At 42.9% G+C, this 22,285-nt stretch overlaps 1 protein-coding gene across 8 annotated transcripts; it reads left to right on the forward strand.

Moving 5' to 3' along the window:
• Positions 1-493: 493 nt before the first annotated feature.
• ZNF558 (zinc finger protein 558) lies at positions 494-20,539 on the forward strand. Of its 8 annotated transcripts, XM_036032068.1 has the most exons (9): positions 494-895; positions 1,671-1,765; positions 5,073-5,153; positions 8,023-8,137; positions 8,613-8,701; positions 9,201-9,327; positions 14,772-14,867; positions 15,358-15,440; positions 15,946-20,539. In XM_036032068.1, exons 4-9 carry the CDS (start codon positions 8,110-8,112, stop codon positions 16,726-16,728), a joined length of 1,206 nt encoding a protein of 401 aa, XP_035887961.1. In that variant the 5' UTR covers positions 494-895; positions 1,671-1,765; positions 5,073-5,153; positions 8,023-8,109; the 3' UTR covers positions 16,729-20,539. The 8 variants fall into 8 exon arrangements, with proteins under 8 accessions (XP_035887961.1, XP_035887960.1, XP_035887962.1 ...); XM_036032067.1 differs by lacking the exon at positions 5,073-5,153; XM_036032069.1 differs by lacking the exon at positions 5,073-5,153 and having other exon boundaries at positions 494-822.
• The last annotated feature ends 1,746 nt before the right edge of the window (positions 20,540-22,285 follow it).

Consider the following 22,285-nt stretch of genomic DNA (forward strand, 5'->3'; position numbering starts at 1 on the left):
TGTAGAGAAACGTGAATATATGGTCCGCATATATTTCTTTTTACAAAGAAATTAAGAATAAAACTCCGCACAAAAATTTAAAATCATAAACATGAGCTTGTCATCCTATTAGGCTTTGTGAGGCTGTGTGAACGTGGTGGAAAAAGTGAGGAAAGATTTGTGGTTACCCTTCCTGTTACCTGTACAGTCTAGGGATCCTGGTAAAGCCCCACCATCAGCCTCGCCCCTAGAGCTGATTTTTTTTCCCACTGTCCAGCCCGCCTACTGTATTCCAGCCCCGTCCCCGCCTCATCCCCATCTCTGGAATTGGTCTTTCCCACCGTTCGTACCTTCTACTCCAGCCTCGCCCCCAGGTCTGGTACCCACCCGCAATCTTAACCTCAAATCTGGTTCCGCGCCCAAAACCAGGTCCGCTGAGCCTGGTACCGCCTACATCCTGGTCCCCTCTACGGTACTGCGGGCAGAAAGGGTCTCCACCCACGACCACGCCCCCTGGACCTGGTGCCACCCACAGCCTGGTCCCTGCCCACCTGGCACTCCGAGAACTGGCCTTAGCCCACGACCGTGCGGTCTGTGTCTGGGGTCGCCAGAGCCTAGCTAGCCCCGGACGCCAGAAACTAGCGTCCGCTCACGAACCGCCCATGGGTCTCCTCCCGTCCCCGCTCTCTCCGATCACCGCCTCCGCCCCTAGACCCCGGCATTCTCGCTCTCCGCGGTGGCCAGCCCATGACCGGAAACTTCCGTGTGGAGCCGCCAGCCCGAGACCGGAAGTAGAAGCCCAGGGAGGCGCCGTGGACGCAGTCGTGGGTGGCTGGCTGCGCGGTACGTGTTCGGTCTTCTCTGGGTGGGACGCGTTCACGTGGTGCGTGTGGCTGCAGTGCGAGGGGCGGACTAGGTGAGCCGCGGGTAGTCCGGGGCGGTGCAGGGAGGGGCATGGGGTTAGGGCACCTCCATCGCGGCCCGGGGATTCTCCGCCCCTCCCGGGACCCAGTTTCCTCCTCTGGGCTGGTCCTTCTGGTCGGCCGGAAGCTGCTGTTACCTCCTTGCTCTGGATGGCGCTGTCGCTCCTGGAGAGCTTCCCCCCGACCATCATCACCCTCACTGGGTGTAATTCTGGCCCCCCAGGGGACTTTTAGCGGTGTCTAGTGGCATTGTTTGGGTTATTACAAATGGCTGGGGCGGGGGGGTCCGCTATTGGCATCTAGAGGGTGGAGGCCAGGGCTGCTGCTCAGTGACCACCAGTGCTCAGCCATCACAACAGTTAGTTATCCAGCCCCAAATGTCAGTAGGGCCGAGGCTGGGAAACCCTGCCCGAGGGCCTTGAAATCTCTGAGTCCCTGAATGAACTGTGAGAATTCCTTACAAGTCAGCTGAGTCACTTACAGGGGCCGCCAAGTGACAAGCCATATTTAAAGTGTCTGGAGTCACCAACAACTAACCATCCGGCCAAATGAGTTAAGCAAGCCAACTGCACACAGCACGAACCCGCTTTCTCCCACTCGGGGAGCAGATGGCTGGATGGGATCCGGAAAATCCAGTCACAGCCAACAATTACACGTTAATCAGTAAATACGGAAAAGAAAAATGAATGGGAATGCTTTTCCATTCAACAACCGAATTATGCCCTATAAAAGGACTCGAGAGCAATCTGCTGTTTCTTTGCGCCCCAGACAAAACAAGCATCGCCAGAGCTCAGGTCTGAGTTGAAACCAGCCTTGATCAAGGCCCACCTTTCCTCACTGGTGGAAGATTTCTCTGTGAGCAGGTGAGGGCTGTGTGAAACTTGAGACAACAGGTTCCAGCTGCCTCCGCTGTGCAGAAAACAGGTACTGGGCTCTCCCAAGCTCAGATTATAAACCCAGAGAGCCACTAACAGTGAGAGAATCTTAAGAAAAATGATTTATGTTTGGTGGATTATATTCAAGGAAACAGTAAGGTGTGTGTGACTGTGTGTGTATAAATCAGTAAATACAGTTATATGCAAAAAGTATGTATATATGTACTTATATATAGATAAGTACACACTAAAAACATAAATAAAATGTATAACTTTAGAAATGTGTATTTACTCACATTGCATAAGACTAAAAATGTTAGGATATATTGTATAAGTATAAATATTTAATTTTACCTGTATATGAAGGATGATAGGTCATCCAACTCAAGACCAGCAGGACTACTTAGCAGCATTCCTCAGGCCTATTGAATTTGACTTCTAAAGCTCTATAAATCCTCCACAAACATTCAAAATATGGGCACATTGGGAAAAAAATGATCTGAGCGTATATCAGTAACAGAAATTTATGGGGGGTTTTATTGAATGTATTGGGGTGACACTGGTTAATGAAATTATACAGGTTTCAGGTGCACAGTTCTACAACACAACATCTGTACATTGTATTGTGTGCTCACACCCTGAGTCAAGTCTGATCCATTACAATTTACCCCTCCTTTACCCTCCTCCCCCTCCCTCTTCCCCCTCCCTCCACCCCACAAACATGCCACTGTTGTCCATGCCCATGAGTTCTTCCTCTCTTTTATTGATCTCTCCCCTCCATCCAGCCCCATCCCCATAACAGACCTCTACACTAACTAGCAACCAGATGTATTTTGAGCAGGTGCATTTTTTTTTTCTTAATGAGATTTGAAATCATTTGGAGGATCAAGCAACAACTTACAGATTGAAGGACACCAGTTTCCAAGGACTGACCTCCACAATTACCTTCTAATGGAAATTAACTTTGTTTCTTAAAACTGTCCTGAAATAACAGTCTGGTGATTCATATTGCAGAGATGCATGTTAAGTAATTTTATATTCAATGGTTGGGCTTTACTAATATTGTGTGTGAGTGCACTCCCACGCATGCCTTCTCCATCAGCTTTCCTGTAGCATTCATTCTTGAGGGGAATATTTGCTTGTTATGCAGTGGATAGTATGACCAGCCATCCATCCTTATTTATTCGGTGCTGAGGGATTTGCCAGGGTACAGGACAGTCAGTGTTCAAACCAGTGCAGTCAAAGGCAAACTAGGACAGTTCATTATCTCCATGGGCCAGACCCTAGGCCAGATGCATGGGGAGAACCAAACGGACCTTGTCTTCCTCCATGGAGTTTGCATTCTAAATAATCAATCACACAACTGATGTGGGAGCTTGGCACAGAGGACTCAACCTCAAGGAATAGGGAAGACAGCCATCTTGAGAAGGACTGATATTTAGCTTGAGAGCTGAGGTTGGGACTGGGTTTAGCTGGTCCTAGGACTAGACTGGAGTGAAGGTGTGGGGGTACCTTCGAGAGAGTGCTGAGAACTGACTGAGAGCAATGCTGAAAGTGCACCTGGTCTGGTGCGCTCCCTGAACTGGGGAGACAGGATGGCTGGAGTCAAGACAGCGACATGGGGAAGGCACATGAGCCAAGCTGATCAGCTGGGCAGGCAGGACCAGACCAGGCATTGCCCTGGACTCTGTTCCAGGGCCCGTGAGCAGGCACCAAAGAGGCCGTGTGATTTTGGCTCTTGCACACAGGTTAAAATGGAATTCAGGGTTAAGACTAAGGACTTAAGAGGGAGGATAGGAGGTGTTAGGAAGAAGTTTAAAATTAAGATGGTTGTTCCCTAGCCCTGGATAACGGCTGTGGAGGAGGAAAGAAGTAGGGAAAAAGAGACCTTGGAGTTTAGAACTAAGAGAACGTAATGAATGCATGCATTTGTCAGAAGGCACAGGACACCCACTATGCTCCTAGTGCCCATCCACCTGAACCTGCAGGCCTCGCCCTCACCCAGGTCTATGTTTTCACCCTGTTCTGCCACTCACATGCCCCTCCTCCGCATCCTAAAGAAAACCATGCCTGAGAATGTCTACAGCTTCTCTGTCCACCATGGTGGCCACTGGCCACATGTAGCCATTGCAATTAAACCAATGAAAAATACTATTAAAAATTCATTTTCTCAGTCCCAGTGGCCACATTTCAAGTGCTCAGTAGCCTCCTGTGGCTAGTGGCTGCCATATTGAACACAGCAGAATTACAGAACATTTCTGTCATTACTGAAGGTTCTGTGGGGCACCAGTAGTATTGGGTAGCCCTTTCTCTGTTGTGACCCTCCCAGCACCAACATATCCAAGAGGGGACAGAAGTCTCTGAATCTGTAAACCAAACAGAGTCCCCTTCTGTCCTCATGTGAGACTTTAGCTGCCAAAACACCTTGAAGGGGTACTTGGGGTCTGAAAGTCCCAGGCACCTTGTCAGCCTCCTTTTCTCGTGGGGCTCTGTGAGCTGGCTGGATCCTGTCTCTTCCCTCTCCTCAGCTCAGTGACTGTGATGAGTCCTAACTGCAAACAGGGTCCCTGGTGGGGAGAAAGGAGCCATCCTCCACCTGCAGCAGGTAGGGAAATTCTGCCACAGCTGTGTGGGTCTGCTGGACTGGCACCGAGGCTCAGGGAGGGTTTGATGTGAGAAGCTGTATTAGTTTGCTATAGCTGCTGTAACAAATTATCATAAACTTTGTGGCTTAAAGCATTGCAGGCTTATTTTCCTGCGGTTCTGGGGTTCGGAAGTCCTAAATGGGTTGGCAGGGCTGCATTGCCTCTGGAGTCTAGGGGAGAATCCGTTCCCTTGCCTTGTCCTTCCTGTAGAGCCTCCTGCACTCATTCCTTGTCTCAGTGCCCCTCTTTTCAAATTCAGAGCTAGCAGCAGAACATTTCCCACCTCTCTCTCACCCTCTGAACTCTGCATTCATCATCACATCTCTTTTGCTGACCCTGACCCTCCTGCCACCCTTTTATTGGGGCCTTGTGATAACACTGGGCCCACCTGGATAATCCAGGATCATCTCCCCACCTCAGTATCTTTACCTTAATCACATCTGCAAAACTCTTTGCCGGGTAAGGTAGCACAGCCACAGCTTCTGAGCTGAATGCAGTGTCTTTGAAGTGGGAGCGTTATCTGGGGTCACAAGAGCCCAGGAGGCAGCGACTCCCTACAACTCTTTTGCACCTGGCCACACTCACTTATGGGTCTAGTGTTCCCCTCACACCTGCACACACTCACACCCCCTATCGCTTTCATCTTTTAGGTATCGGGAGGACACACACAGAGACCTCAAGAAGCTAACTTTATGGAATTACATTTTATTCTGTGACTACAGGGAGAGGAGGTAGGTGTTCCCTTCTCATAAAAAGGAAATATTCTGAATATGCCACTTGGTACCTTGATTTTTTCTTCACTTAAATTTATTGGACCTAAGACTCTATCAATACCTAAAAAGCATATTTTTCTTTGCTTTGGCTGCTTGTTTCTTCATGATGTGGGTATCCCATAGTTTATTGAGCTGACTCCCTATTGGTGACCATTTGTGTTGTTTCTAACCCTTTGATGTTGTCAATAAGGCCACAGTGAATACTCTCACTGTTTTGGACTGATCTCAGTCTATTAATAACTGACATGACTACACCAGCCCTTGTGGGTTTGATTATGATTGCAAGATGCCTTTCACCAGTAACCATCAGGAAACTGAAAAGATACAGGTTCATTGCTTACAAGACCTGGAAAGCACAGCTCGGGCCCCACAGGGAGGTCACAGGTAGAGAGAGCATGGGTCTGGGGTTCCGCTTTTATGGGTGTATAGGGTAGGGGCCTAAGGTTTCATGGCTTCCCTCTTTATTGGTGAATTTAAAACATAAAAACAGGAATTTAAAGTGCAGGAAGAGAAAACACACAGGCAGCCCAAAGGGTCAGTATTGAAATCCACCACAGTCTCTAAAATAGGAGGCTCGTGGTGTGGAGGCGGTCTGGACTCTTTCTCTAGTCCTGAGGCTGCCGGCTGTGTTTATGAGAGGTAGCTGTGTTTGAACCAGAGGCCTCTTTGAAAGGCCGTTGCCCAGGCAATCAGAGCTTAAGTCGGGTACTCACATTGCATGAAAGGAAAAATCAACAGATGTCAGGGCTCACCTGTTCGACTGACAGTGAAAAAGTAACTGTCTTTTGCATTTTGCTTGACATTGACAAATACCTGCCACATGAGTTGTACCCCAGCAGGGTATGAGAGTGCACTTCCATGCAGCTTTGCCAGTAAAAGAAGTGGCCCACCATGTCTGTGCTGATCCAACTGGTAAGAACTGGTATCAGTGTAGTTGCAGTCTGCATCCCTGAAGAAGATTATTGGCATTTCTACCAATGGAATTGGTAGTGGTGGGAACAAACTGTACTTTGTTGAGGAGTGAGTGGGACATGAAGAAATGGGACAGAGTGGAAATACTGGCTGTGGTGGGTGGGCAAGGCTGGGCAGTAACTGGAAAGACAACGACCATTAGGGTGGACTTACGTCACTACTGAGAATACTGCATTAGGTTTGAATGATGTGCAGTTGAGTTCAGTAGAGTGGGGGAGCTTCAAGGGGAGGGTAAACGAGAGACCATCAGTAGCGTACAGCTGCTGAAGGCAGGTGGCGTGGGACCCAGAACAAAGCTGTGGAATCTGGCCTTACAGAGAAGGGAAGACAGCTCCTGGTTTGTAACAGAAGACATGGAGGATGCCCTGTTCAGATTGTCATTTTGGTGGCAAGACAAGAAGGTAGATTCCTCTCGTGATGATCACTCTGAGAAGTAGGGTGCAGGGTCAGCCATCTGCTGAAAGTGAGGGTGTATTCCTTATCTGCTGCTGCTAACCTTAGTCGCTTAAAACAACAAACATTTCCTGTCTCTTACAGTTTTTGTTATTCAGGAATTCATCTTAGCTTCGAGGTTCTGGCTCAGGCACTTTTGTGATTTCTTAGCCAGATACCAGCTGGGACTGCAGTCATCTGAAGGCTGCACTGGTGCTGAAGGATTCACTTCCCACATGGCGCACTCACGTGCCAGCATCTCGTGCTGGCTGTCAGAGAGGGGCATGAGCTCCTCTCCAAGTAGCTGTCTCCACAGCACTGCTTGAGTGTCCTTGCAACATGGCTTCCCCAGAGCAAGCAGTGCCAGAGACCCAGGTGGAAGCTGCAGTGTCTATTATGACCCAACCTTGGAAGTCACCTCCACAGTATTTTATTTGTCACGCAGCTCAGCCCTAATGAAATGCAGGTGTGAATATTAGGAGGCTTGAATCATTGTCCATCTAGGAAGCTGATTACTATAAGGGGAAAAGGTGAGGATGTATGAAATTTAAAGAGATTAGAGAAGGTGTGATGTGTAGGAAGCTCCATCAACTTATAGGAGTGATTGTCCTACAGGATTGAGGGCCCTTTCCATGTTGCTGACCATGTTTATCTAGAGGTCACAGTAGCTCAGGTCTCCTGCAGGCTGGTCTGCCCCAGTGCTGCCACAGAGCAGCAGGTGACTGCAGTCACCTGGTTGGAGTGCTGCTAGAGCACTGGGAAGGGCGGGTGAGGGGTAAGGACATTTGTGGAAATGAGGGACATTGTAATCCAAGCTGGATACACAGGAAATGAGGAGAGAAAGCAACTGGTAAGTAGTAAGAAAGTAGGATAGTAGGTGGACTGTTCTTTATGTGGTAGAAGAGCACATGTGGGGAGAAAAAAAGACCGAACAGAGGAGAAATTTAGGAGGTTTTGTTCAAAGAGAGGGGACTTTCTGAACTGTTGTCCTGGACAGCGGGACAGTGTTGGGTGGAGACTAAGCCTGAGGCGGTGCCCGTGGAAGCGTGCGGCTCAGGTGGAGTGAGGCCTGACACCATCAGGATGAGGTGGGGCCGCAGTGTCGCGTGAATAGGGATTGAGGTTGGGAGCGTGATTGTGACCACCACGTGGATGGGAAGAACATGCCCTGAGACTTAGTAAGGCTGAGGTGTAAAATGGGATGGAGCAGTAATAGTACGTTGATCGTACCATGGTGGACAGAAGACCAGTTTTGCCCTCACATGGCTCTGGTTCTGTCATCTGCTAGGCCAAATAAAGGCCCAATAACAAAGACCCTGCATTTTGCAGGAGGACATGATGGGCAGGCTAAGCGAGAGTCGTCCTTGGTAATCCTGAGAGGGAGAGAGGCTATGAATCTTCATTATTTTCTCATTTATTCCAGAGAGCACTGTGGGAGTCCGCAGAGGAGCGCCCTGGTTCTCCCACTGCCCTGTGGTTCGGGAAAATTTACCATCTGAATCACAGGATCATGGCCATGGTTCTGTTCCCCACGTGTGGTAAGCTGTGGGGTCGTGGAGGCTCTCAGAGTCCAGGTGTTAAAAGCCCCTGTACCACAGAGCGGGGAGGGGGAGGGGGCTGAGCAGATGAGGCGGGAGTGGAGCCCAGAGGTCACTGGTACCTAATTTGGTTTTGGTATTTGGGACTTCAGTGGTGTGAGTGTCTGGGGAGATGTCACCTGTATAGTAAATGTGCCGGAGCTTTTGAATTTTACCTCTAATTCTTTTTACCAACTTGACAAAATAATGATGATATCCCTTGGATTTCCAGTTTCCTCATCTGTGAAATGGGAACAGTCTCTCCCTCAGTGCACTCTGACCCTTGAGCCCTGTGTTCTGACCCTGATGAGACAGGGCCCTGCACTGGTTTCTTAATGAAAGGGCAGGTGTGTTGGGGGATGTTCGCTCTCAAGGAGGAGGGGAGTTTGTGAGTGCCGGGTCCTTGTGACTCACCCGTGACTCATTTCTTCTCCAGTTCAGTCTCCCCTGTGCCCAGTGTCTCCTCAGAAAGGCTGCACAGAGGAGGGAGGGTTTGTTCATGGCTTCCTGACAGGCTGGTTACCGGTGAGTCAGGTTTTCCTTTTTCCAAATCATTCCTTTTTTTGGCCAAAAGCTGAACTTGTCACCTTCAGTGACCTGGAGCCTCACAGCCAGACCAGGTCTGAGGGGCTGCCCGAACAAGGTCAGCAGATGTCAGTACTTACTGCATTGCAAAGTTTCCTGCAGGGTCACTGTCTACATCACGTTCTGCTGATAGTTCTTAAGGGGATGCTAAGGAAAGACATGACTGCTTCCTAAACTCAAGCAATTGATGGTGGCCATTAGGAAATCATTTATACACTTACCAAGTATTTCCTGATTTCTGCAATGTCCCAGGCCTATGCTCAACCTTTGACGTTGAGGGCTGAACCCAGAAGCAAATGAGAGTGGAGCCCAGAACTCGGATGTACAAAGTACACCTGCTTTGGACTCCCTGCCACCACTCTGGTCACCCTTGGCCCTTTTCCTATGTGGCCTCATGGGGTGGTCCTCGGCTAGGCCTTAATGGTTTTGTTGGTTGTAGGACATGGTGACCTTTGAGGACGTGTGTGTAGAGTTTACCCAGGAAGAGTGGGCACTGCTGGACCCTTCTCAAAAAACACTGTACAAAGATGTGATGCTGGAGAACTGCAGGAACCTGGCGTCACTTGGTAAGCCCGACATCATTCCTGCACTTATTTACTGACTCTGGTAACAAGTCTTTCCTTCTTTTTCTTTTTCAAATTGAAGTAACGTTCATATAACATAAAATTTACTGTCTTAACCACTTCAGAGTATACAACTCAGTGGTTTTGGTATGTTCAGAGTGTTGTGCAACCATCAGTTTCAGAACCTTATTACCATTAAGTCGTCAATTCCCATTACATTCCCTGCTCCCTCCCAGTGGCTGGCAACCACTCCTTTGCTTCTGTCTCTGAATTTGCCTATTTAGAACAGTTCATATTATTGGATCATAAAATATGTGATCTTTTGTGTCTGACTTATTTCAGGCAGTATAATATATAAAGGTTTAGCTGTGTTATGGAATGTATTTCAGTTCTTTATTCCTTTTTACACTGAATATTTCCTTTTATGAATATATCACTTTTTGCTTACCCATTCAATGGTTGATAGACATTTGGGTTTGTTTCTACATCCAGACTGTTATAAATAATGCTGCTATGCATTTTCGTATACAAGTTTTACCTAACCCTGTACTTCTAGTTCTCTTGGGTATTTATTTAGGAATGGGATGCTGGGATCCATGTATTACCACGTTTAGCTTTTTAAGAAATGGCCAACTGTTTTGCCCAGCATCTTCGCCATTGTATGCAGGAGGGTTCAGGTTCCTCTGCAGCTTCCCCAACATTTGTTTTTTGAGTATAGCCATTCTTGTGGGTATAAGTGGTATCTCATTGTTTTGATTTGCATTTTCGTCATGACTAATGACCTTGAGCATTTTTCTGTGTACTTGTTGACTATTTGTATATCTTCTTTGGAGAAATGTCTGTTGAAGTCCTTTGTCAATTTTTTAATTCGGTGGTTTATCTTTTTGTTCCTGGGTTATAAAAGTTAATTATATATTCTGACTATACCTTTATTCAAAATATGATTCAGAAATAATTTCTTCCATTCTGTGGTGTCTTTCCATTTTCCTAATTTGTTAAATTTAAGTGCAGTTGGTATACAGTATTATGTTGGTTGTATTAATTTCAGGTGTACAACATAATGATTCAACATTTCTATAGCTTGCAGTGTGATCACCCCTCTAATTCTAGTAATCATCTGTCACCATGCAAACCTATCACAACATTATTGACTATGTTGCCCTTTTTTACCCAGCCCCCACTCCCTCCATTCTGGTAACCATCCCTTTGGTCTGTTTCTGTGAGTCTATTTTTGTTTTGTTTGTTCCTTTGTTTTGTTTTTTAGATTCCACATATAAGTGTAACCGTACAATATTTCTCTTTCTCTGCCTGATTTATTTAATATAGCATAATACCTCCTAGATCCACCCATGTTGTCACAAATGGCAAGGTTTCACTCTTTTTATTGCTGCATAACATTCCATTGTACATATGTACTTCATCTTCATTATTCATTCATTTATTGATGTATACCTAGGTTGCTTCCATATCTTGGCTATTGTAAATAATGCTGTAATAAACATAAGGGTGCATATATCTGTTCAAATTCATGTTTTTGTTTTCTTTGGCTAAATACCCAGAAGTGGAATTTCTGGGTTTTATGGTATATCATATTTAGTTTTTTGAGGAATCTCCATACTGTTGTCCATAGGAGCTACATCAGTTTGCAGTCCCACCAAGTGCACAAGGTTCCCTTTTATCCACATCCTCGCCAGCACTTGTTGATTTATTGATGATAGCCATTCTGACAGGTATGCCCTGATGTCTTATTGTGGTTTTAATTTGCATTTCTCTGATGATTCGTGACGTTGAGCATCTTTTCATATGTCTATTGGCCATTTGTATGTCCTAGGAGGAGAAGTGCCTATTTAGGTCCTTTGCCCATTTTTTAATTGGATTGTTTGGCCTTTTTGGTGTTGGGTTGTATGAGTTGTTTATGCATTTTGGGTACTAACCCCTCACCACATGTATCATTGACAAAGACATTCTCCCATTTGTTGGGTTGTGTATTCATCAGTTGATAGTTTCCTCTGCTGTGCAAACATTTTTTAGTTTGACATAGTCCTACTTATTTATTTTTCTTTTGTTTCCTTTTCCTGAGGAGATATATCAGAAAAAAAAATATTGCTATGAGAAATGTCTAAGATTTTACTGCCTATGTTTTCTCCTAAAATTTTTATGGTTTCATGGCTTCCATGTAAATCTTCAGTCCATTTTTTGAGTTTATCATTGTGTATAGTGTAAGAAGGTGGTCTAGTCTCATTTTTTTGCATGTATTTGTCCACTTTTCTCAACACCATTTATTGAATACACTGTCTTAACCCCATTGTATGTTTTTGTCTCCTTTGCCAAATATTAATTGACGATATAGGTGTTGACTTATTTCTGGGCTCTCTATTCTATTCCATTGATCTGTGTATCTGTTTTTATGCCAATACCATGCTGTTTTGACTACTATATAGCCTTGTAGTATAGTTTGATATCAGGTATCATGGTACCTTTAACTTTTTTCTTCTTTCTCAAGATTGCTGTGGCTATTTGAGGTCTTTCATGGTTCCATATACATTATTGGATTATTTGTTGTAGTTCTGTGAAATATGCCATTGGTATTTTGATAGGAATTATGTTTGATCTATGGATTGCTTTAGGTAACATAGACATTTTAACTATTCTTTCTATCCATGAGAACGGTGTATGCTTCCATTTATTTATATCTTCTTCAATTTCTCTCTTTAGTGTCTTACAGTTTTCTTGGCACAGGTCTTTTGCCTCCTCAGTTAAATTTATTCCTAAGTATTGTTTTGTGGTGCAATTGTAAATGAGACTGTTTTCTTAGTTTCCCTTTCTGATTGTCCGTTATTGGAGTATAAAAGTGCAACTGATTTCTGGATATTTATTTTGTATACTGCCACTTCAGTGAATTCATTTATCAGTTCTAGTGGTTTTTTTGATGGAATCTTTAGAGTTCTGTATATACAGTATTATGTCACTTTCAAATGATGACAGCTTTACTTCTTCCTTTACAATTTGCATGCCTTTTATTTCTTCTTATATGATTGCTATGTCTAGGACTTCCGGTACTATGTTAAATAAGGGTGGTTAAAGTGGACGTCCCTTTGTACATGGTTTCCTTTGGGTCTTTAACCATATTTAAAGTAATTTAAATTTTTTACCTAGTAAATTTAATATTTAGGTTTCCTCAGGGACTATTTCTAATTTTTTTCCTATAACGGGCCATACATTTGTATCTTTGCCTGCCTCATAATTTCATTTGCCCCAAACTGGACATTTGGAATAGTATAATATGGCAATTCTGGAATAATATTTTTCCATTCCCCAGAGTTTGTTGTTGTTGCTTGTTGTAGTTGATGTTGTATGTATGTTTAGTGATGTTTGTGAACTAATTTATAATGTCTGAATTTGTTGTGCATGGCCACAGAAGGCTCTGCTATGTTAAGAGATCTCCTTGAATGCCTGGAACAAAAACAAACAAGCGAACAAACAAAAAACTAGTCTCTGCAGATGGGCTCTGAATATATAAAAGGCGTTTCCACTCTGCCATAGCCTTCCCATCCTGCTTATGTAGAGCCTAAAGGTCAGCCAGAGTTGAAGACATGGTGTCTTTTCAGGTCTTTTCATGCCTTTTCAGGTTTTTTCTGAGCATGTGCCCAAACTTGGGAATGCATGACGCTATTATATTAAAATTGTCGCTGTAAAAAAAAGCCCAAAACCTATACAAAAATTTTATAAGAGTTCATTTAAGCAAAACTAAAGACAGTTGCCAGGAATCAAGACCTCAAATGCTCCAGAGAATGCCAGTTTTGTGGTTTCTTTTATGTATTTGAAATTAGGGAGGGAACACAAGGAAGATTACAGAAAGGTGTGAAAAAGCAAGGTGTGGAACAAATTACAGGATAGTTAAGATTGTGTTCTCTTGAGGATGGTTGTGCCTTCGAGGGGTATTACTTCTGGCATTTCAAAAGTGTGTGAACATATATGCCTAAGACCAATGGACAGGACTTGCTTTAAAAAACCTTTCCCTAAAGAAATTATGTTATGTGACTAACTACCATGACCTGCCCAGTTAGGAATTTATGATTTATTACAGCACCCCTTTTTTTTCCACAATATGAATGAGCTTTTCAAAAATTCCCCAGAATATGTTATTCCACACTTTTCCTTCCAAGTTTCTGGTCAGTCATTTGTTTTCTTCTGCTGTTTTCCCTTGCCTCAGGTGGTGGTGGTTGATAGATTTGCCTCTAAATGTGTTTAGTGCATACCTGCTGGGTAGCCAGCTCAGCCCTTGTCCAGCTTGGGATTGAATCAATGAAATCAAGCCCTTTGAGCTAGACCTTCAGAAAGGTCAAAACTATCACAGTTCCTTGAGGTAATGGTCCATTCTGCTCCTTCCAGCACTAGGATGTGGCATGTTGTCTTCAAGGTCACAGCCAAAGGAGGGAATACAGGGTGGATCAAGGATCAGTTAAAATGTCATTTGTTGTGTTTTTTTTTTCCCTTGATTAAGCATTCTCCTGGTTGTGGTAATCTTTTGATAAGTTTCCAGAGTTCTAATAAAGTTTATTCTGATAGTTTTTGCCAGTTTATTCACAGTTTTTGTGCAGGATGGGCTTTTAGAGTTTAATATTCCTCATTTTCGATGTCATTACTTCTCACAAGTCTTTCTTAAGCACTTCTGTGTTCCTGGGTCTGTGCTTGGTTTAGGAGTATGGTGATGAATGAGACAGACGTGTTCTCTACCCTTGCAGAGCTTTCTGACTGATGTCTCCACTCTGAACTGAATGTGTCTGTTTCCTACCCTGTTTTTATATCTCCATGGTTAAAGCTTTTAGAGCTTCTGAAGTGTGCACTTAAACTTTGTCAGAGGCTTTGGGACTAAATTGACCCTTGAATAACATAGGTTTGAACTGGGTGGGTCCATTTATATGTGGATTTTTTCAATAAATATACAGATGGCCCTTCATATTCCAGGCTTTGTATCTGAAGATTCAGCCAACCACAGATCAAAAGAAGTTTTCAATTCTTGGGTTGGGAATTTGTGAATGTAGAAGGCCAACTGTATGCGTTGTTCCATGCCATTTTATATAAAGGACTTGAGCATCTGTGGATTTTCATATCACAGGGTATCCTTGACCCAGCCCCCATGGATACCAAGGGACAACTAAAGTTTTAGGGGAGTCAAATTAAGTGTAGATTTTTCACTATGCAGGTGGTCAGCGCCACTAAACCCTCATCCCAGGGTCAACAGTATTTATGCCGTCATCTAGATGTGAGTGAAGATGCTTGTATTTTTGTTCCTTGAGAGTCATAATATTCAAAAGAATTTAGGTATAATTAGTCACTGTTCCAAAAGTCACTCTTGGTCATCTCTAGAATTGTTGGCTTCAGTTTCATGGAGTTGCTTGTCACCTACACAGTCCCCCTTCAACATGTCTTTTCTCCATGATTAGGGTATCATGTTGATAAACTCAACCTAATCTCGCCATTGGAGCAAGAAGACAAGGTGATGGCAGAGGGGAGAGGAGTTCTCCCTGACATTTGTCCAGGTGAGCACCACATGGATATGAGCTCTTGTGAGGAATAGCTGTGGCCAGTGATTGGGGATGTGGGATTATTATAGTAAGAAATATCAGAGAACATTAGAAAATGTCTTTTTTTTCCTGATGTAGATGGCCAAGAACATTTGGTTTTAACTTTCTTTTTTCCCTTTTAAACTTCTGTTCAATATCTCATACTTTAGTTTGTACTCAGAGGTTAAAAAAAAAAGACATCTCCTTTTTAAAATATAAGTCTCATATGAGCTTTTTGTCCTATTTCTTTATGCTTTGCATCCTTGATAATTCCTTCTTTTGTAAATCTCTGATAAATCTTAATCCTTCTAGAATCCTTTTTTAAAACCTGCAGTTTTCATACTCATATCCCTCTCACTGCAAACCTCCTCAAAAACCCTAATCCCTCTGAGTCTAGCTTCATTCATGTATGTACTTTACTGTTTCTTTTCTCTATCAATTTAAATTCCTTTTTAATCTGTTTCAGATTTGGAGACTATACTTAAAGCCAAATGGTTAACTCCTAAGAAGCATGTTTTTAGAAAAAAACGTTCTAGTGGTGTAAAAGCGGTAAGACTAACATGTGTGATTCTTGGATTTTCACAATAGGAGAATTCTAAAAGTTAGAAAAAACAAAAAATAAAAAGGAGAGTCATTAAAAGGAAGTATCATTTACACAAGAGAAAATAGTGTCTCTGGAGTGATGCTGTGAAAAAATGGTGAATTCAGAGAAAATTATGTTAGTTCCAAACTTTTTTCACTGAGTTTCCACAAGTAAATAATTTCCTTAAATGTGACTAAGATTTTTAAATGTGTCTCTGATACTGTCTGTTGAATCATAAAGTGGTCTTAAATTAGTAAAAATGCTCTGTGAGCATGGTAAGGACTTGAGGCAAAGCATGTATTGTTTTGAATTTCTAAGAGTTCACACCAGGCAGAAGTCATGTACAAGCACTAAAACAGTGAAAACATCAGTGATAATAATGTAATAAATTGCTAGGAGAGAGAATTTATGACAAAACCAAATATGAAAAATATTACAAATTATAGTTTTCATTCATCTCTTTATCAACAGGAAAGAAATCATGTTGGAGTGAAACTCAATGAATGTAATCAGTGTTTTAAAGTTTTCAGCACAAAATCTAACCTTACTCAGCACAAGAGAATTCATACAGGAGAAAAACCCTATGACTGTAACCAATGTGGAAAATCCTTCAGCAGTAGATCATATCTTACTATTCATAAGAGAATACATAATGGGGAGAAACCCTATGAATGCAATGACTGCGGGAAAGCCTTCAATGATCCCTCATCCCTCAGACTGCATGTAAGAATTCATACTGGAGAAAAACCTTACGAATGTAACCAGTGTTTTCATGTTTTCCGTACCAGCTGTAACCTCAAAAGCCACAAGAGAATTCATACAAGAGAGAATCATCATGAGTGTAATCAGTGTGGAAAGGCCTTCAGCACGAGGTCCTCCCTTACTGGGCACAACAGTATTCATACAGGGGAGAAACCTTACGAGTGCCACGATTGTGGGAAGACCTTTAGGAAGAGCTCCTATCTGACACAGCATATGAGAACTCATACTGGAGAAAAACCCTATATGTGCGCTCAGTGTGGCAAATCCTTCAGCAGTAGCTTTTCCCTCACTGTGCACAGAAGAATTCATACTGGGGAGAAACCCTATGAGTGCAGTAACTGTGGGAAAGCTTTTAATAATCTCTCAGCTGTTAAGAAACATGTGAGAACTCACACTGGAGAAAAACCCTATGAATGTAATCATTGTGGAAAATCTTTCACCACTAACTCTTACCTTTCTGTGCATAAGAAAATACATAATAGGTGGATTTGAATACAATAACTGAGGAAGCATTCATTGATTTCTTGTCCCTCAGACGACTTGTGGTAACTCATCCTAGGTGTATGAGTTACCTGTTGCTGCATAACAAATGTCCCTGTAAAACATAGTGGCTTCTAACAACAGACATTTATTATCTCTCAATTTCTGTAGGTCACAAGTTCATAAATGGCTTAACTTTGTAGTTCTGGCACAGGATCTGTTATGAGGGCTCAGTCAAGATTGTCAGCAGGAGCTACAGTTAATCTGCATTTTCACTACTGAGGAGCTTGTTTCCAGAATGGCTCACTCACATGCCTGGAAAGTTAGTGCTGGATGTTGGCAGGGAACTTTCATTTCCTCACCATCTAGGCATCTCCACAGGGTCTAAGTATTTTTATAAGATAGCAGCAGGTTCCCTCCAGAGCATTGGTCTAAGGGAGAGCTAGTGCTGAAGCCATGTTGTCTTTTATGGCTGACCTGTGGAAGGACGTAGTATTACTTCCGTATTGTGTTGGACATACAGACCAGTCCTGATACACTGTGGAAGGAGACTAACAGGAATGTATACCAGGAGAGAGATCATTGGGAACCATCTGAGAAGCTTGCCATGAAATCAATGGAGAAAGGCCTTCAGCCTTTCAGTCTGTTTGATGTGAAGGATTATTCAGAAACTCTCATGTTAATTCACTCTGGAGAAAAAACTCATGAGTGCAGTCTTTGTGGTAAGCTTTCAGCTCAAAATCACCTTAATGGGCACAAAACGTGTGCTGGGGAGAAACCTGAGGAATGTGATAGCTATAGGAAGGCTTTCAGTGATACCGCTACAGAGTCACATGACAATTCACACTAAGGGTAAAACTTTACAAGTATCAGAATGCAGAAAACTTGAGGAGCACTCATCCCTTAGGACACACATAAGAAATCACTGCAGCAAAACACTCATATAAAGGATGTGAAACCCTACAGCACAAGCATTCACATTACTGAGCAAAAGGTGAGATATTCTGAATGCAATGGGAAAGCCTTGATGTTCTCTCAATTTTTGAGAAATGTGAGGATTTATTCTGGAGAGAAAGACTGACTAAATGTTATCAGTACTGGAAAGTCTTCCATTTTTCCCATTCTTAGAAAACAACTCACTGCAAAGAAACCTATGAATATAAAGATTGAGGGAATGCCTTTAATAATAGCTTCTACATTAGAAAAAAACATGAAATTCTCCCTGGATGCAAAACCTGTCAGCGTATTAATTTTGGAAGATCTTTCTGTGATTCCAGTCTTTGTTGACCTGTGAGAACTCACACTGGAGGGAGACACTAGGAATGCAGTCAGTGCAACGATGCCTCAGCCTCACTGCTTCACCGAGCAGCCACAAAATAACTTCACTGGGAATGGAAAACATCAACCTTCTGAGTGTGGTATTGTCTTTAACAGTGTCTAATCCTTAGGTTGGTCCGTTAGCTCATGAATTTTCAGTTGTTTTGTTTTAGTATAAACATTTATGTCTATAGCTATGTCATAAACCTGAAGTTATGTTCCATAGTTTGGTATCTAACATGTTTATCATCATTTACACTTTTAAAATAGCAGCATGCTACAAATGTATTTCTGAATATCTGCTGAGTTATTTAGTTTATCATAATGAAACATTATATGGACTATACGCTTTTAATGTAACTGCATTTTTGTCAACTAAGTGGACTTTGTGATGTCGATTCATTTTTATCTTTATATCCTAGTATGGCAGTTACTTTTAGCTTCTTCCCCAATGCGCATTCTCCCCTACTTACTCACTTAAAGAAAAAAAACATTTTGTTCAAGTTCTCAAACAATATTGAAAATACTCAATATGTAAAGCTTCCCTAAAGCTCAGAGGTGTGTGGACCTGCCGTGCTGGCTATAAGAAGTAGGCAGAAGTCACTGGGGGTCCCCTAACTGCTTGTTCACCTTTCTTATATTCTATGCATCTTAACTAAGTTTTCCCTTGAAAGTGGGCTCAAGACCTGGAATTGGAAGAGCTATGTTTTGATTATGATGACAAAAAAAAATAATTTTAAAAAGTCACAATGATATGGGCTCCCCAGAAGCTTCCTTGCCTGTGTCAACTCTGAATGACTTATTCCTAGGCTTCATATGTGATTAAAAGTAACCTCAGAGACTGGAGCCAAAGTGATTTGGGGGGTTTGTTTTTGAGGAGGTGTTGTGCTAATGTCCAGCTGAATTCAACATCTAACTGGTAAAGCTATTATTGGTCAAATTTTATAAATGTGCCATGTTTGTTTGAAAACATTATGCATTCTATAAATTTTAAATACAGATTATATATACACCCATTAACTCACATTCATTGTTTTTTGATACAGTATACACATTCAGAGTATTTTTGCTCAAACTTGTTAATATTTAATGATAGATGTGTGTTCAGATCTTTCACTTTGGTTATAAATTAACATTCAGTTTTGTAATTCTGTCATTTTTATTTATATATTTTGATGTACTATAACTAAGCAACAGGATTAATTATTTTCTTGTGAATTGTTTCCTTTTATCATAGGGACTATATTTTTATAGCCAGGTATTTCAATACATTAATAAATGATCAAGCGTTTAAATAGCACTTTCCATATACTAGATACTCTCCTGAATGCCTTATGAATGTCGACTTACTGAGTATTCAATATAAGCTTCCAAAAGTATGTACCATTAATATCCCCCTTTTACATATGAGAAAACTGGTATGGGACACTTACATTACTTGCCCGAGTGCAGTGGCTAGTAAGCGGTAGAGCCCAGGTTTGAACCCACACAGTCTGTGCAGTTAACCACTGGCCTCTTTATTGAATGTATTCTATACGCCAAACTGTTAGAGGCACTGGTATCTGTAACAATGAATGAAATCCAAGTTTTGCCATTGAAATACACCCCAGTGGGAGAAAGACGGGTTATAGAAAAGTTGAGAACATATAATAACATTGTTACTATAAGTGTTATATGAGAAACTGAAGTACTGTAAGATAGTTAAGGGAGTTTTGGATCTTGCTATTTTATAGAGAATTAGAAAGGAAAGCTTCTTAGTTAAGGGGCCCTTGAACAGAGATTTTAATGAGTTGGGACAGTGAGTCATGTGAATTTGTGTGGCAAGAGCGGTGTTGATATGGAAAGGCCAACCACATGGAGGCCAGTGCGAACAGGGCAGGACAAGTGGGGGACGTTCAGAGACCAGTAGGAGGTAATGTGGTCAGACTTGGTGGATTCTTGTCTCACTGGGTTTTATGGGTCATTGTTAGGACTTTTCCTTACACTTTCAGTGAGTTGGCATATCAGTCAGAGTCCCAGCAGGAAACAAATGTCTGAGCAGAGTGTTCGTAAAGGGTCTGTTCATACTGTTGTGGATAGGGTAGAGGAGAACCACAAAAGGTGAGTGGTACGCAGTAGTTGGTAAGGGCAGGGCTCTGTTAATACCCCTAAACCTGAAGGGGCAAGGGGAGGGGACAATTTATTGAAATCTGGAGATGAGAGAGGTGCATACCGGGAGCTAAGAGGAAGTCAGGAATAGTACCCAGCCCCAATTCTGCAAGAAATAGCCAGAGCAAGACTTCATTTTCTTTCATTTTTTGATTTAATGCCTAAGCTCTCCATTGACCAAACCCAACCAGAAACTATAAGGTAAGAAAGCCCACGGATGTGGTTTATCTCGACTAACCCTGGGTACAGAAGATAGAGAAGGGGATCCTCTGGGGCTAATGGAAAATGTCCAGAAATGTTTATTCCTCTTGCTTCTTGGAATCTACTCATGTGAATCACCTGAGTGGGAATTTTAGACCCCTGCCCAGAAATTCCATCAGCTATTGTACTGTCCTGAGTGCTGCCAAAGTATTGCTGTTCCTACCTGCAGTCTACAGTGGTTGCCGCCTCCTTCACGTATGATGGGCCATGGGGCTTTTGGGAAGAAAGCATACAATATTAATATAAATACATAAATATATATAAATAAAGTTAACCACCAAATAGATATATATAATATAAATATATATAATTATAATATGTATGTAAATAAAATTAACCACCCTGGCCAGCGTGGCTAAGTTGGAGTGTCGTCTCATGGCCAAAGACTTGTGGGTTCATACCCAGTTGACTTGCATGCCTGGGTTGCAGGTTTGATTCCTGATGTGGGTATGTATGATCCCCAGCCCTGGCACAAACGATCCCCAGTCCAATGCCCATTCTGGGCGAGTATCCTTGGGTGAGGATAAAAATAAATAATTAACCTAAAGATCCTGGCTTCCAGAGGGGGACACTTCCACAAGCAGACAGATTGAGAGCCCCTGAACATTATGACTGCTGTGAGACAAGCACAGAAGGAAAGGAGTCACCAAGGCTTCTGCCACGGTGACTTAGCCCTGCCACCTGGAGGATGTGGGACTTATGTTAGACATTGAAGACAGACGAAACATCTGGCACTCTGGCAGTCCGCTGGGATAGCTCTTGATATCTTTCCCAAATTTGGATGATAAGCAAGTGTAGCAGCTGTGCCCTGAGACGGACAGGGTGACCAGGTGTTTTTGGATCATCCCTCCTAGTAAGCCACCTAGAGCAGCTGAGGTGCATCTGAAGTGGATAGCAGAGGACTGTGATGAGAGGTATCATTTGCAGCCCTGAGAAAAGTTGCTGTCAAGAGCTGTCAGTCTGTCCCAGTGATCCTCCTCTTGCAAGCTTCTCTGGGCAACCAGAGCAACCATAACGCGGTGTTCACTTATGTTAAAAAGCACGTGCATCTGAGCAAAGTAAGTGGTGGATCAAAATGGAGGAGGTGGTATATTTCTCAGATTCTTTTTTTCAGGACTAAGTCATTTACTGCCCCAGCTGCCAGAAGTGTTGGCTGCTGATAGCTCATGCTGCCATCCTCTGTGACTTCCCTGGGCCAAGGAAAGTGCCACACCTAAGATTGCAGCCCTTCCAGTGACTGGTTACAAAGGTCCAGTTCCTTTGCATCGACCTGAGACACTTCTGGAAAACCACCCCAGCTCTAGAGCTCCCTATGGAATCAAGTAAACTCTGTTTAACTTACTACAGTTCAGTCACTTACTCTTCCCAATCCTGGTTCCTCCTTTAGAGATACTCCTCAATAAAGTCCCTTAAGCAAAAATCTCCCCCAGACCAAAACTCGCACTATCAAGTAATGAATCCCATTCTGATGAGGATCCCGCAGAGACAAGGGGCACACGAAATGAGTGGGGAGGGGAGGCTGCCAGGCCAGGTGCAGAAGCAGCAACAGAAGGCAGCTACATTTTTAGCTAATTGTTCATTTTTCCCACTTATCCCCATGGGCCTTCTTTCCTCCTGTCTTACGTTAGAAACAAAAAATGTGTACCAAAAGCCTCAGGTATCTAGTGTGAGTGTGATCAAATTGATACTACCCTAAAATAACACAGTTGATAGGCTTCCTTTGTATCTTTTAGGAGAACACAGACTTATCACTAGGTGAAGGACACGAGTTGATGTCAAGAAGCTGAAGGGAGTAGACAGTGTTGAATGTCCTCTGTTCTTCCAGATCCACTCTTTGCCACTT

This window comes from Phyllostomus discolor, chromosome 8, assembly GCF_004126475.2.
Source record: "Phyllostomus discolor isolate MPI-MPIP mPhyDis1 chromosome 8, mPhyDis1.pri.v3, whole genome shotgun sequence".
Taxonomy (NCBI): Eukaryota; Metazoa; Chordata; class Mammalia; order Chiroptera; family Phyllostomidae; genus Phyllostomus; species Phyllostomus discolor.

Coding starts and splice junctions, on each gene's coding strand:
- ZNF558 (XM_036032065.1), top strand. CDS start 6,087: ATGTCTGTGCTGATCCAACTG. Junction 6,108..8,022: donor TGTCTGTGCTGATCCAACTG/GTAAGAACTGGT, acceptor CATTTATTCCAG/AGAGCACTGTGGGAGTCCGC. Junction 15,441..15,945: donor GTTCTAGTGGTGTAAAAGCG/GTAAGACTAACA, acceptor CTTTATCAACAG/GAAAGAAATCATGTTGGAGT.